Here is a 15,670-nt window from a genome sequence, read left to right on the forward strand (position 1 = left end):
GCCCTGTGCAGAGAGGGGCACACGCGTGTGGCTGCCGTGACCACAGCCGCCTCTCCAGGGACCACATGCTCAGAATTGCCAGGTATTATGGACTAAATGTCTGTGTCCTCCCCAGATTCGTATGTTGAACCCCCAATGTGATGGTGTTAAGAGGTGGGACCTCTGGGAGGTAATTAGGTTTAGATGAGGTCCTGAGGGTGGGGACCCCATGATGGGATTAGCGTCTTTATAAGAAGAGGAAGAGATACCAGAGCTTCCTCTCTCCACCTTGTGAAGACACAGTGAGAGACAGCTGTCTGCAACCCAGGAAGAGAGCCCTCACTAAACCTGGCAGCACCTTGGCCCTGGACTTCCCAGCCTCCAGAATTATGAGAAGTAAATGTCTGTTGTTTAAACCACCCACTCTATGGTATTTTGTTATAGCAGCCCAAGCGGACTGAGATCCTGGGGGCTGTGGACTGGCCCAGGACACAGGTGTGCCTGGTGCCCGGGACAGAGAGAAATAAAGGGCACAGATGGGGATAGCCTGCCAGCTGCCTGTCTTGGCTCCAGGGGGATGGGGTGGGCACTCCTTCCCAGGGGAGCTGGCTCCCTTTACCCTGATTTGCTGGTTAGGGTTAGGGGAGTGAAAAGAGGGATTCAGAGACTTGGGTAAAGGAGGGAGTAGCTTCTTCCCCAAGAAAACCAAGAATCTCTCTTCCCAGGGCAGCGGCCATCCTCCCAGTGAGCGAGGGTGGGGTAGGCGTGACAGTGGGGGAAGGGAAGTCTGAAGCCCCAGGGCAGGTGCCAAGCCATCCAGGTCCACACACGTCTCCCGTGTGGGTGAAGCTGCAGGGGCTGGAAAACTCTCTGATGCCTCTGCTTTGAGCAGACTGAGGCGGCTCCACGCGTTCCTTGACACAGGGGTTGTGGGAGAGCCGTCCCTCTGGAGGAGGCATGACTTGGATGTCAGGGACCATAGGAGGAGGTCTGAGGAGGGTACCAGACCACTATGGCCTGGGCCCCAGAGGAAGCCAAATCGGACTTCGTTAAAATTAAGACCATCTGCTCCGCAAAAGGCACTGTTAAGAGAATGGAAACACAAGCCATAGATTGGCAGAAAATATTCGCAAAACGCATATCCAATAAAGGACTGGTATCCAAGATATATAAAAAACTCTTAAAATTCAACAATAAGGAAACAACTCAATTAAAACATAGGCAAAACCACACCGCTGAAAGCAATTATACTCCAATAAAGATGTTAAAAAGAAAAAAAGGGCAAGAGATCTGAACAGACACCTCACCAAAGAAAATATACATATGGCAAATAAACACATGAAAAGACGCTCAACATCATAGTCTTTAGGGGACTGCAAGCTAAAACAACAATGAGGGGCTTCCCTGGTGGCGCAGTGGTTGAGAGTCCGCCTGCCGATGCAGGGGACACGGGTTCGTGCCCCGGTCTGGGAAGATCCCACATGCCGCGGAGCGGCTGGGCCCGTGAGCCATGGCCGCTAAGCCTGCGCGTCCGGAGCCTGTGCTCCGCAACGGGAGAGGCCACAGCAGTGAGAGGCCCGCGTACCGCAAAAAAAAAAAACAAAAAAAACCCCACAATGACATATCACTACACACCCATTAGAGTAGATAAAACCCATAGCACTGACAATACCTAATGCTACTAAGGATGTGGAGCTACAGGAACGCTCATTCATGGCTGGTGAGAATGAAAAAAGGGCCCAGCCACATTGGAAGACAGTTTGGCATTTAGAAAACAAAATAAAACAGAAAAACCTAAATATATTTGTACCATACGATCAAGCAATTGTGCTCCTTGGTATTTACCCAAATGAGTTGAAAACGTACGTACGTCCGAACAAAAACCAGCACACAAATGTTTACGGCAGTTTTATTCAGAATTGCCAAAAAATGGTATCAACCAAGATGTCCTTCAGTAGGTGAACGAATAAACAAACTGTGGTACATCAATAAAATGAAACATTCGGCAAACAAAAAGAAATGAGCTATGAGACCACGAAGACATGGAGGAATCTTCAGTGCATATTGCTAAGTGAAAGAAGCCCGTCTGAAAAAGCTACATGCTGTATGGCTCCAACTATATGATATTCTGGAAAATTTGTAACTATGGAGACAGTAAAGAGATGATTGGCTGCCCGTCTACTTAAGAAAATAATGGTTTCAATTTCTTTAATTCTATTAGCCTATTTGGGATATCCATTTCTTCTGTCAGATAGGCAAACTGTATTTTTGAGAAATTTCTCCGTCTTATCCAAATTACCAAATGTATTGGTAAATCTATAATATCCCTTTATTACCCTTTGAGTGTGTATAGGATCTGTAGAGATGTCTTCTTTTTCATTCATGATATTGATAATTTGTTCTCTCTCTCATCAGTCTTGTTAGGGGGTTTTCAATTAGTATGTTGGTTTTCTAATTCATAGATTTCTGCTATTACACTTATTTCCTTCCTTCTACTTTCTTTAGGATTGATCTACTATTCTTTCTCTAGCTTTCTGAGATGTAAATAACTGATTTTTAGCTTTTGCTCTATTATAAGATATGCTTTTTTTTTTTTTTTGCAGTATGCGGGCCTCTCGCCGTTGTGGCCTCTCCCGTTGCGGAGCACAGGCTCCGGACGCGCAGGCTCAGCGGCCATGGCTCACGGGCCCAGCCGCTCCGCGGCATGTGGGATCTTCCTGGACCGGGGCACGAACCCGTGTCCCCTGCATCGGCAGGTGGACTCTCAACCACTGCGCCACCGGGGAAGCCCCAGATATGCTTTTTTATGGCAATAAATTTTCTCCTAATATTGCTTAAGCATCCTGAGAGTTTCAAAAACATATACTCATTATCAACCACTTCAATATATTTTCTAGTTTCCACTTTTCTTTCTTTCTTGACCCCTGGATTATTTAGAGATGTAGTGCCTGATTTACAAGCAGTTGGGATTTTCTAGTAAAATTTACCTTATTGATAGTTTAATTTCAATGTAGTCAGGGAATATACTCAGTTTGATTTCAATCATTTGAAATTTGATATTCTACTCGTACTTGAAAACAATGTGAATTCTATTGTTGTTGAGCACAGCGTTCTATTTCAATGAGATCAAATTTGTTAATTGTGTTGTCCAGATCTTCTATAACTCTACTGATTTTTTTTTTTTGGTCTATTTGTTCTATCAGCTACTGAGAGAAATGTGTTAAAGTCCTTCACTATGGTTGTGGAGATGTTAATTCTGTCAATTTTTGCTTTATAGTTTAAATGTATAAAATGTCCCTCTTCATCTTCTGTAATGCTTCTGACATTAAAATATTTGTCTGATATTGGTGTAACACCACCATCTTTTGGGGACATGTGTGCACGGTGTTATCCTTTCCATCCTTTTGCTTTCAGCCTTTCTGGGTTCTTACATTCAAAGCATTTCTCTTGTGAGCAGTGTATAATTTTTAAAAAATCATTGAACAATTGTAGGTATAGAATTCTAAGTTGACAGGTTTTGTTTTTTTTCTTTTCAGCACTTTAACTATGTCATTTCATTGTATCCTGGCTTCCACTGTTTCCGTAGAGAAGGGAGCTCTCAGTTTAGTTGTTGCTCCTTTGAAGATTAAGTGTATTTTTTTCCTCTGGCTGTCTTTAAGATTTTCTCATTACCTTTTTTCCCTCAGAAGTTTGACAAGGAGGTACCTCTGTGTGTGTGTGTGTGTGTGTGTGTGTGTGTGTGTGTGTGTTTAAACTAAACTCCAGACTTCATTGGGAATTCAGTCGTTTTTCCATTAAGATTCTCTTTCTGTTTCAGGATCCCACATTGCACTTAGTTTTCAGGTTTCCTCGGTCTCCTTCAGTCTGTGAATTTTTCAGTCCTTCCTTGTATTTCATGACACTGGAGAGAGTACTGGTCAGATTATCCGGTAGAATGTCCCCAAATCTGGGTTTGTCTGGCATTTTCCTCATTATTAGTCTTGGGTCACAGGGTTTTGGAAAGAGTATCAGAGGTGCAGTGCTCTTCTCATGTAGTTTTATTTTTCTCTTGTGTGAGGTTTCCTGAGCTTATTGACTCTGTGGGCTGATGTCCTTCATCGATTTTGGCCAGCTGAATGTTGGCAGAACAGATACTGTGCCAGTTCCAGGCTCAGGCCCTAGGAGGCATCACATGTCTCTGCTTACCCCTCCTATGCTAACAGGCTGACCCAAGGTACCCGAGGAACCCATAGAGCAGACCTGAACCCAACCTGCAGCTTGGAGCCAAGCCACTCTGAGCGCCACCTCGATCCCCAGATGTTCTGTAGATGTACGAGCAAGAATAAATGATCACAGCTGTAGTCCACCGAGCATTAGGTGTGCTTTCCTGTTTGCAACAGCTAGCTGATACAGAGCTGAAGTCTCTCACGGTTCCTTCTTCCCCCGTCTCACGTGGTTGTGCTGGAAGCCTGGTGCTTCCCTACTTCTCCCAGGTCACAGGTGTCCTCCACCATCCCTTCACCTCCTTTCCTCTCCCTACCTGTGAGCCAAGTCTAATAACAGCCCCAGGTCCAGAGGGTCAGCAAGGATCTCACTTCCCTTCCTCTCGGCAGCACGATGAGGCTTACGCAGAAGATTTCGGCACAAGTGTATTTTTGATAGAGAGGAAAATTACAAAAAGATAAAAACAACCCCCCAAGAATCTTATTTCCACTCTATGTGAAGTGATTGACGTGAACTAGCCAGCTAGCGGGAAAATAACCGTAAGTCATTAAATCCAAGAGGAATCAAGTTTTATTTGACAATAATATTAAATTCCACTCGTCTATTCTTGAACAGCTGTCAGACAACCAGCTCACACAACCAAAAATATTGAAGGTATATTGCCAGCCGCTGTCTGGCGCCTGAAGCAAGGACAGATGGCCTTGACAGCAGACGGGCGACCATATGTGGTCAGAGACGCTCTGTCCACTTCTCTCAAGTCCTGAGTACTCTGGGCTGGGCTTTCGTGGGCTCCTGGAAGCCCAGAACCTTTGGAGCAGATGAAGCCGGAGCAGGACGGGAAGGAGGGGTTCTGTGAGGAATACAATTGTCTCGCTTCCGTGGTGACTTTCTCCACCTCTACGAGTCCAAATCCCGGGCCCGGGCCCGCCCTCCGCCCTCCGCCTACCACCCTAGCCCACATCAGCTTCCAGCTTCTCAAACCACTGCAACCCCGTAGTTAAACCTTTGGGCTCTCACGTTGTATCAGCCGTCTTCCCCTCAGCTGTCCATCCCCTACTCCTCTGGGAACTTGCCCAGGCACAATGGTGCCAGTGAACTGTGGGGCTGGAAGATTTCCCACACAATGGAGTGAGGTGGGAAGTGGGGCACAGGGGCCAACCTGGGAGACGAGGAGGTGAAGGCACGTGTGCAACCCTCCTCTCACCCTGGCGAAGGCAATTCCTCCTTCAGAGGGTAGAACTGAGGGCTCCTTACCCCCTCGGTCTGGGTCCTGCCCCATCGGTGAATTGGAAAGGAGGGAATGAAGAGCATCGCGAGAGCAGCGAGAGCATCCCCTCCCCAGCCCCCGCCCGACAGGTGAGTCAGGCTGAAGGGGCGACGCCGCTGACCTTTACTGAGGACCTGCTACGAGCCTGCGGCTGAGCCAGGCCTTTGCAGACAATTTTGTCTCAGCCTTTTAAGGAGGTCTTATATCCCCCATCTTAGTGCTCAGGAAAGGGACGCTCGCAGAAGCTAATTCACTTCCTTCTGGTCATTTAGCTAGAAGGTAACTGAGCCGCCCCTGAATCTAAGCTCGTCCTGTCTCCCAAGGATCTCGATCCAGAAAGAGGCTCCAGAGAGAGAGAAAGGGTGTGTGTGTGTATGTGTGTGTGTGTGTGTGTGTGAGACAGGGGCGTGGGATGGGGGCGACGGCACTGAGGTCAGAAGAGTCGCATCTGCGTTTCTACCACCTGAACCCCTGAGTAGGGGGACTGAAATCCCAGACTCCAAGGGCTCCCCAAGTCCCTGACAAAGTAAGGGGTGGGCCTGGCCAAGGGTTGGGGGAGGAGGCCTAAACCACACCCCAGAGCACCAGAGCCTCAGATCCTTCTTCTAGAAAGGATCCTAGACCACACTAGAGGCCAGGCCCGCCCATCCTTCTCCTTTCTACCTGAGGGATCTGAGGGGCTGCAGGGCCAGGCCCCTCCCCCTAATGCCTGTTTCTTTCCCAAACAGAGCCCGGAGGCGCCACCAACCCCCTGCCCCCTGCCTGCTGCAGGGCCCACAGCGGGACCCTGACCCAGCACAGGGTCGTCCAGTTCTCCACGGGGAGCGAGGCCCTCCAAGAGGGAGGGGCTCCGAGGAGGCTGCCCCCGGGCTTGCTGTCCAGGCCGGTGCCGGGCCGCTAGGGCAGAGCTCCACTGAAAGTCATGATGGGCAGACAGAGCAGGGAGCAGAGGTCGGGTGCCGTCTGCGCCTGCAGGTAGGAGGGCCTCTGGGGTGGGGGGCAGAGGCTGCTCGTCTCCGGCTTGTAGCAGGGGGAGACCTCACACCTGTGGGGCAGGGCAGGTGTCAGGGCAGGCCTCCCACCCCTCCAGCTCCCTCCAGGCCTCTGGGTGGGTGCTGCAGCAGAGCCGGGGGGCCCCCGCTTTCCTACCTGACCACACTCTGCAGGATCTTCCTCTCGTCCTGGTCCAGGCACACGGCAAAGGGGCAGCCGTTAGAGCCGATTATCTGCACCTTGTCCACTTTGATCCGCGACACGCTAATCTAGAAGGAAGGCCCGGGTCAGCCAGGAGCCCCGGCCCCAGAGCTGCCAGCCTCCTCCCTTGGAACCGCCCGACGGGGCCCAGGGGGTGGGGCAGGAGCTCGGCTGCCAGCGCTCCAGGTGCGCTGGGCGTGCAGGGGACTGGTCCCTCCATCGGGCCCTGCTTCCTCCCCAGCCTCTGCCCTTTCTTTTGTTGTTGTTTTTTGTTTTGGTTTTTTTTGTGATATGCGGGCCTCTCACTGTTGTGGCCTCTCCCGTTGCGGAGCACAGGCTCCGGACGCGCAGGCTCAGCGGCCATGGCTCACGGGCCCAGCCGCTCCGCGGCATGTGGGATCTTCCCGGACCGGGGCATGAACCCTTGTCCCCTGCATCGGCAGGCGGACTCTCAACCACTGCGCCACCAGGGAAGCCCACTGCCCTTTCTTGAGTCTGGAAGGAGCAAGTGTCCTGGGAGGAGAAACCCCACTGTCCTCACCGTGACAGCCCGGGTTCCCTGACACAGAGGCCACTGCACCTTGGACTCGGGGCTGCCCTGGGGGCCACCACGGAGCCCCACAGGTGTGCACCCTCCCACCCACAGGCCCCAGCACAGGCCTTGGACACCCCCCCATACACACGCACACACACGCACACGCCCAGTAAGTCTCCTGAGGGGATGACAGAGAGGAGAGGAAAGCTCTTACCTGGTTGAAGCCCTTCTTGGATTTAGGGTTCTGCCTTTTCACCACTTCTGTCAGGTTTAGCGTCAGGGCCTCCGTGCTGGAGTCTGAAGGGCAAGGGTGGCTCAGGCCAGGCTCAGGGACTCACCCCCCCTCCCCCTCCTCCCCTTTCCTGTCCCCCTCCCCTCCCCTCCCCCTCCCCCTGCCCCCTCACCCAGGTCCTCCTGCTGCCGGCAGGCCTTGCTGAGGTTGACGGAGGTGCAGACCTTCTCCATGTTACTCCAGCGACTGCGTCCACTGATGGCCCCCTGGGGAGGCAGCAAAGCCAGACCCTCTCAGCGGCATGCCCGCACCCCGTGCCTCCTGCCTTCTCTTTGAAGAAGCGGCTCCAGGCCGGCCAGCGACAGGGCGCCGCCTGCAGCCAGCACACCCAGGAAGCTCCTCGCTCTCATTCACCCGAGCCTGCCGGCTTCTTCACCAAGAGCCCCTTGACCCCTATATAGACCTCACTGGCTCCAGGGAGGAGCATCAGGTCACTGGCTTGGTCCACAGGTCAGCCTGGCGACTGGGTCGTAGGGTGCGAGTGCTGAGAACGTCTCGAGGGGTGGTCTGAGGATCTTCTGAACCCCGAGTGAGGGAGAGACAGGCTCACGGGCAGGGGGTCCCAGGCAGAGCTGGGCCAGAGCCCCCTCTTTGGGTCTTTGTCTGAATGTCTGTCTCATCAGGGACCTCCACGTTGCCAAACCCACAAGCACCCTCAGTCCTCGGCTCGCCTGACCTTACAGGAGAATGCATCCCGTTCACTCCTCCCCTCTCCTGGGCGTCCGTGGCGGCACGCTCCTGGCTTCCCCACCGCCAGCCTGGCTGGGGCCTCTGCTTTGCGCGATCACCCTCCTCTGCCCCCATCACAGGACGCAGGTGTCAGGAGCTTCTCCTGGGGCCTCCGCTCTGTTATTCCTACTTTCTCCTTGAGGGGGCCTCACCCGTGGCCCTTTCTCCATGACCACCTACACACCCATCTCCACATTTCACCTCTGAGCTCAGGCCCACCCTCCCACTGCCTGTTCTGGTCTCTCCTTCCCTCTCGAACCCACTATGCCCCACACCCACTCCCCCACTGGAGCTGGGCTTCTTCTGAGAAAATGGTCCTGTCAGTCGCAGAAGGCTGAAATCCAGGAGTTGGAGTCTCTCCTTTTCTGATCCACCCCTAAGCCCTGCTGCTCGTGTGAGTCACATATAACCCCCATTCCTTTCCTCCCTAGTGCAGGCTGCCCATGTCTCTCGCCTGGACAACCACGGGAGCCTCTGACTTGGCTTTCCCACACCCGCTGGGGTCCACTCCGATATTCCCCACAAAGCCACCACAGGGGGCTTCCAAACCTCAAATCTGATCCTGCCACACCCCAAACTGAAAGCCCTTCACAGGATACCCATTGCTCTTAGGACGAGGACAAAACTCCTCTCATTGAACCAAGGCCCTTGGCATTCCAGCCCTGCCCATTTCTTTAGCTTCACCTCATCATCCTTTCCCCCCACACTGTCTCTGCTCCAGCCCCTCTGGTCCTCCTACAGTGTGCCCTTTGATGTTCATGTTCTCCCTCACCACAGGGCCTTTGCACATGCCATTACCTCTACCTGGAGGGCACATCTCTCTTCTTTTCCTACTTAACTAACTCCTGGTTTTCTTTCCAACATTGACTCGATGGCCCTCCTTAAGGAACCTTGTCTAACTTTCCTCACTGGGTTGAACAATCCCCTTAAGGGTTCTCACAGAACCCTTTACCTCTCCTTCATCTGTTCGTCACAGTTGTAATTATACATGTTGTGGCATCATCTAACCCCTCCAGACTGTAAGAGCTTCGCTCACTCTCGTGAACGCTCCTGTGCCATGAACAACACCCGGGACACAGTGGGTGTTTAACAAACACCCGGAACGCAGCACCCAGTGAGTGTCAGTGTCCCTGCCCACCTCCTTGTCCACTACATGGAAAGAATCCTATTGTCTCTATCCCACCAGCCCTTTTGTTGCCTTGTCATCACTTGCCACTCTTTAATATTACCTTGGGCACTTTTTGTTTTCTCGTTTATTGTCTGTCTCCCTCCTCGAGAGAAGTTAAGAGGGAGGGCCTGGCCCCGCACAGAACCTGACATGAGTAGGTGCTCAATAAATATCTTTCAAATTGCTGAGGGAGGGAGGGAGGCAGGGAAGAAGGTAGGAGGCTGCCCGTCCGGGAGGGGGGCCTGTCGTGGCCCAGAGCCGGGGTGTGCTCATGGGCTACCCCCCCAGCTCCCCCCACCAGGCACAGCAGTCCCTGCCCTGTCCCTCACTCTGCCCCATTCTCACCCCCAGCCCTGAGGCCAGGCCCCAGCGCTTCACAGAAGGGCTGAGCACGTTCAGCAGTGGGGAGAACCCCGGGGCGGGGGCAGCTTTGGAGGCAGAGCGGGAGAGGAAGGTCCACCGCCTCTCCTTCCGCCTTCTCTCAGCATCCAGGAGAGCCTTCCAGCTTAAAGACCACCTGGGGAACACAGGGGGCTGGCTCTGGGGAGGCGGCATGGGGAGCAGATCCCGGAGGGGCGGGGCCAGCATCAGTCTCACCTTGCTGTAAATAATCTGTAGTGTTAGAGGGATGGCCTCCCGGTCACCATCGATGCCCAGTCGCTTGCTGCCAGGACCTGTGCCACACACAGACAGACCCTCTGCTCCTTCTAATTCCAGTGCCCTTCACAGACCCTGGGCTCTGCCTCCCTGCCCGCTTCTTGTCCCTCCTGCCCCACCGCCCTGGGACCCCTCCTCCCCAGGGCGCCCTCTCCGCTGTGTCAGCCCCCAGCTCCGCCTCCACTGGGGCTCAGCCCACCCGAAGCCTTGATGGCGCGTGTGGCAGCAGAGTGACCCAGCTCCAGGGAGTGGATGAAGATCTCTGTCGTCTTCTCCCCGGTGATGAAGGTCAGCTGGAGAGGGCAGGAGCGTGGGCGTCAGCGTGGACCTCCAGGAGGGGCCCCCGGCACAGGCTCCTCCAGCACAGGGCTGCTGGCTGCCCGGGTGTGGGAGCAGCCCCGCAGCTAGTCTGGGGGAAGAGGTGGGGCCAGGCGGCAGGGCAGGCCTTACCTCGGTCTGATAGACCTGCAGCAGCACCGGTCGGGCAGCGAAGCGGCAGTAATAGAGCAGCATGTCCGCCAGGATGGGCAGCTGGGCAGGAGAGCCCTCCAGGGGCCGGGACTCAGCCTTCAGGGACTGCTGTGGGTTGGGAGGGGCGAGCCCGAGCCCGAGGGACAGGTGGACAGAGAGGGAGAGAGAAAGGGAGGATGAGAGGAAGAGAGACAGACGTGCAGACACACAGAGGAGAGATCCCGAGGCAGACAGGGCCAGGGAGGGGCACGGTGAGACGGGAGCAGGAAACAGAATGGTCAAGGGAGGACCCACAGCCTGGCCTCCGCCCCTCCCTCACTGGCCCATGGGCCTCCAGGGAGCTCCGGCCGAGCTAGACAAAGCTGGGAGCTGAGGAAGGGAGCTGAAGCCTAAGGCAACTGGACCCTCTAGGGCCCCTCCCTCTCGGTGTGGTGACCCCTCCCTGGGCCCCCGAGCCCTGGGTTCAGCTCAGCCCTGCTCCCGCCCACCCTCCTTGCTCGGTCTCACGTGAGCCCTGGTCCTCCAGTGGGGCCGCAAGCTGGATCTCCCAAACTAGGGCCTTCAAAGCGAGGCTGGGTGACCACAGACAGGGCCCTCCACCTGCACCCAGGAAAGGGGCCGCTTACCTGGCACAGGACTTCAGGGGGCAGGTGCATGAGGCCCAGCACGTTGCGCTCATACCAGGGGTCGAGCATGCCGAGGTAGTGCGAGATGTCATTGGTGCTTTCCTCCCAGGGGGCTGCACCCAGCTCCTGGGGCAAGGGCGAGAGTCATTCCCAGCCACCCTAGCTTCGGGGCCCTGGGTGGCACCTGCAGCCCCACCCTGAGCTTCTCTGCGCCCTTGGAGAGGTCTGACAACTCTCAGTCCATGTCACACAGCAAAACGTGCCCCCGCCCACCGTCGGGCCAAGTGCAGGGCAGGGACCACGCCCGGGACGCAGGCCCAGGCAGGAGGCGGCAGCCCCTAAACACCCCCTTCCGGGGACTGGGGCCTGCTTACACCTCCTCGCTTTGCCGCCCTGCCGGGCCCAGGGCCGGGGACCTACCACAGGGCCGGGGTGCCTCGGGGAGTCTGTGGGGAGCGGCGGCGTCCGGCTCCGAGGGGCTGGGCTGGCGCTGGGCCCGCAGCTGCGCTTCACGGGCACGTAGAAGAACTGAAGCTTGAAAAACCGCGTGAGGAGCGGACGGTTGCTCTCCAGCCGCCTGCCGGGAGGAAGATGGTGAGAAGGGAGGCCCTTGGTCCCTCTGGGAGCCCAGATGCCGCCGGCAGCACGCCGCCCCTGCTGCCCAGGGCAGACCGATGCCCCGTCTCGGCTCTCACCGCAGCTTGCTGTACGCCCGGGCCACCTTCCCCGAGATCCGATCGGAGCCGAAGACCACGACTCGCAGCGTGGAGGCCCCGGGGTCCTCGTCCCCGCTCAGGAAGGGGCAGCGGCGCTGGTGACGGGAGGCGGGGGCCAGGGCCCAGCCGGGCAGCTGGGAGCCGAGCTTGTGCTGGGGCAGGGAGCGGGAACGCTGGGCCCGGGACGGGGGCTGCGCCGGGCCAGCCAGGGGGCTGCAGGGGCTGCAGAGGCTGCCGGCCCGCCGCAGGGGCGGGGCGCCGTCCGGGCCGCCCTCCGGGGTCCGGGAGTCCCTGCGCAGCACCAGCTGGCTGGTGCTCTTGAAGAGTTTATAGATCCTGTTGAACTGCCCGGGCCTGCGGTGGGCCCGGCGCTCCTGGCTGCCAGGCCTCTTGGGCCACTCGAACGAGCCGTCCTGGCTGTCCTCCACGTAGCCGCTGTCCACGCCGTCAGAGAGGCCCGAGACGAAGGAGCTCAGCAGTTGGTGGGAGAGGCTGGGTCCCGAGGCCTGGGACGAGGCAAGGGACAGGGTGGAGTCGTGCAAGGCTGCCGAGCTGGTGGAGAGCAGCGAGTCCCTCTCGGCACGATGCCCCTCGGTCTCCACGTCCTCCTCGTCCCCCAGGATTCCTGGTTGGAGCAGCTCCTGTTCCTTGAGCAGGATCTCCTGCAGGATGTCTGCAGGCAAGCAAGGGGAGATGCCGTCTGGGTGTCCGAGCCCTTGGAACCCCTCTTGCACACCCTTGGGCGGGGTGACAGGCTGAGACAGAATGAACTTGGGGAGCAGAGGGCAGAAGGAGGGCAGAGGGCAGCCCAGTGCCCTGCCCCCTGCTCTGCTCAGAGCCTGCTCAGGTGGGAGGGCTGGCAGGGGGGTGGGGTGAGGGGCAGCTGCAGAGGAAGAGAGCCCGGGCAGTCTGGGGGGTGGGCACCACGAGGGCCCCAGCGGGCTGCTTACCGAAGCTGTCCTGGCTCCAGCTGTAGGTGTAGCACCTGGCGACAGGGATGGGGATGGTACGGAGCTTGCCAGGTTGTGCAGTGTCTGCAGGAACGAGGGAGGGAGGGGCAGGAGGTGAGGGCTGGGTAGAGGCCTTGAGATGGGCCAGCCCAGACCCCCCGTCTTGGAGGAGAGGCCAGAGTTGGGAGAGGACCGGTACAGGACACGCAGCCGGGTGGGCCGAGGCTGAGGTGGAAGCTGGGATGCCTGGCCCGCGGCCAGAGGGCTTCTCTCAAGCCCAGCAGGCAGACGCCCTTTCGTGAGCTGCACGAATGTGGCCCAGTCTCAGCCTCCGCGCCTCTGGTTCGAACAGGAGGACCATGGCGCCGTCTCATCAGGCATCCCTTCTTCTACAGTAGACGTTTCCCAGACCCACCGGGGCAAGGTGGGCCATGTGACTGAGGTGGCTCAAAGGGGTACGCTGTCTTCATTGTGAAAACGAAGCCCCTTGCCCTTGATCGGCACTCTTTTCCTCCTCTCCCAGGCCGCCCCAGTGGCGATCTTGGCAGCCCAACCCTAACCCTGCAGACGGGAGCTGCACCCTCGGGGATGCTGGAGCCAGGAGGTATCAGAGAACCTGGGTCCCTGAATGATTACGGGAAACAGAAGCACCAGGCCGACCGGGGCTGCTCACCTGGGGGGCTACCAGGGCCACAGGGGAAATGGGCCTCACCCCCCAGAGCCTCACCTAAGGCCCCAGGGAAGCCGGCTTTCTCCCCCACTGCCTGCAGCTTGGTTCTGAGCCACTGCCGGGCCTCCGCTGCGTCCCCGATGCCAGACGCCAGTTCCTGTGCTTCGGCCGTCTCCGTGAAGATGTCCTCGAGCTCTGCCAGGGTCTTGGACTGAAACCCAGGGGGAGGCAGGCTTGCTCCCGAACCACGGCTCGGCTGCCCGACTTCTCGAGCTCCCGGTGACCAGTCCGTCCCCAGCCTCATCGCCTGCCACCACCCACGGCGGAGCAGGGAGCCAGGCCTCTCACTCGGTCCCTATTCTCCAGAAGTGGTCAGAAAGAAAGGCCCAGAGCCAGAGCCCTGCAGAGTTGGGAGGGACTTCAGAGCTCACCGCTGTGGCACAGAGAGGGGAGGGCGCTGCCCAGGGCCACACAGCTGACCTGTCACAGAGCTCGGACTAGACCCCAGGGCTTCCAGCTTCAGCCTAAAGCTCAGTCCTGTACCACCCAGCCCACGCTGGATTCGGAGGCTGTGTCCAGCCCCACTGTCTAGGGTGCCACCCACCTGGGTTAGGACCCAGCACAATAGAAACCTCTCAATCAATGAGGCCAGCCCTCCAGCGACTTCCCCGCCACGTCACTCGGGGCGAGGGAGGCCAATGGACCCGGGCCGCGGAGAGGGACCAGAGAGGGGACCCTGCCTTTGCAGAGAGGTGCTCTGCCGGGAGGGGGCGGTGCTGAGCCCGGGGTCCCAGACACATACCTGCAGCTGGCAGTGCAGACCCGGGAGGTCGCAGTGGGCCCCAAAGGTGGCCTGGAAGGCGTGCAGGAGCAGGGTGGTGTAGGCGCTGTGCGGGGAGTGCCCAGGCGTGCTCAGCTTGTCGGCCACGGTGAGGAACTCGGCCTGTACCTCCACCGGGTTCAGCAACAGTACGGTGCTGGGGGACACGGAGGACCGGCCATGGGTACTGGGCGCAGGGGCGGGGAAGGGCAGCCACAGAGCCCACGTGGGCCCGGAGGCCAGGAGAGAGGCTGGGGGCTCAGGGGTCCCAGTGCCAAGGGAAAAGCTTATGATCTACTTTTGAGTAGTTTTCAGCTGGGGTCTTCAAAGACCTTTTAAAAATTGAACTTGGGACTTCCCGGCGGTCCAGTGGTTAAGACTTCTCCTCCCAGTGCAGGGGGTGAGGGTTCGATCCCTGGTCAGGGAGCTAAGATCCCACATGCCTTGGGGCCAAAACCCGTCCCCCGCCCAAAAAAAACCACAGAAGCAATACTGTAACAAATTAAATAAAGACTTTAAAAATGGTCCACATCAAAAAAATCTTAAAAAACTGAACCCAATTTTCACAAATAAATTCTACCTTAATTTTTACATAAAACATTTTTCCTACAGGATATTTGAACAGATGCGAGATGACGCAGAAAAGGATTGTATTTTAGGTGAGCTGACTGGAAGTCAGGCGGTCATTTTGGGAGGGGACAGCGGGACAGCCACATGCCGTCGTGTGGTGTGGCCTGAAATTTCAGCCCGAGCCCTGCTCCTCAAGCCAAGGGTCGGGGTGTGGGGTGGCATCTGCCAGGAGGAAGGAGAGCGAAGCCAGGGCCGCATCTGATTCCTCTGCTTACAGGGGATGCCCTTTCTAACTTGCCAAAGCCCTCATGCAGGCCAGCATCGGGCTGGGGGAGGGAGTGTGCACCCAGCCACGCCCCACCCCCGCCTCCTCTTCCCCTGGACCCTGGGCTCCCTCTTGATCCCAGTGTTTAAATGTCTTCATCACAGAAAATTTCAAACATACACAAATGTTAAGAGAATCGTGAACCCTGAGGATCCATCACTCAGTTAACAGTTAACGTACGTCTGTTCGCATTTCACCCCGGCCAACCCCCATCACTGCATTTTCTCGAAGGTATTCCAGCCATCGCGGTATTATACCTGTAAAGGCTTTTAGTATGAACTGCTCACACTTGCTCTCGTTCTCTCACAAATCTGTGCTGTGTTTAAACCCAGTGCCAAGAAGCACCAGGCAGGTGGCCTTCCTGCCAGTGTCTGTGGACAGAGGTCCCAGAGCCGGCCCTGTGGCCAGGGTTCAGGAATGGGACCAGGCTCTGTCAGAGTTCCCAGGGTTTAGGAAGGATCTCATTTTGATTTCTCTATTTGTAAGAAAAAGGGATCG

General features: G+C 56.8%; 1 protein-coding gene across 4 annotated transcripts in view; it reads right to left on the bottom strand.

Annotated features, from left to right (window-relative positions):
- Positions 1 to 4,734: 4,734 nt before the first annotated feature.
- PIK3R5 (phosphoinositide-3-kinase regulatory subunit 5) overlaps positions 4,735 to 15,670 on the bottom strand; it is a 77,484-nt gene continuing 66,548 nt past the window's right edge. The window contains exons 7-19 of one of the 4 annotated variants that reach the window (XM_033422864.2): positions 14,260 to 14,434; positions 13,515 to 13,668; positions 12,788 to 12,871; positions 11,817 to 12,510; positions 11,542 to 11,698; positions 11,122 to 11,247; positions 10,475 to 10,600; positions 10,224 to 10,317; positions 9,965 to 10,041; positions 7,583 to 7,676; positions 7,393 to 7,475; positions 6,599 to 6,711; positions 4,735 to 6,494 (exon numbers count right to left, since the gene is read on the bottom strand). In XM_033422864.2, the coding sequence (XP_033278755.1) occupies positions 6,347 to 6,494; positions 6,599 to 6,711; positions 7,393 to 7,475; positions 7,583 to 7,676; positions 9,965 to 10,041; positions 10,224 to 10,317; positions 10,475 to 10,600; positions 11,122 to 11,247; positions 11,542 to 11,698; positions 11,817 to 12,510; positions 12,788 to 12,871; positions 13,515 to 13,668; positions 14,260 to 14,434 (2,125 nt within the window). In that variant the 3' untranslated portion in view covers positions 4,735 to 6,346. Of the gene's footprint in view, positions 6,495 to 6,598; positions 6,712 to 7,392; positions 7,476 to 7,582; positions 7,677 to 9,161; positions 9,513 to 9,964; positions 10,042 to 10,223; positions 10,318 to 10,474; positions 10,604 to 11,121; positions 11,248 to 11,541; positions 11,699 to 11,816; positions 12,511 to 12,787; positions 12,872 to 13,514; positions 13,669 to 14,259; positions 14,435 to 15,670 lie in introns of those variants that run through there. The other 3 variants (XM_004266851.4, XR_007473341.1, XM_033422865.2) reach the window with 3 other exon arrangements.

The sequence above is a fragment of the Orcinus orca genome, chromosome 19 (assembly GCF_937001465.1).
Source record: "Orcinus orca chromosome 19, mOrcOrc1.1, whole genome shotgun sequence".
Classification (NCBI taxonomy): domain Eukaryota; kingdom Metazoa; phylum Chordata; class Mammalia; order Artiodactyla; family Delphinidae; genus Orcinus; species Orcinus orca.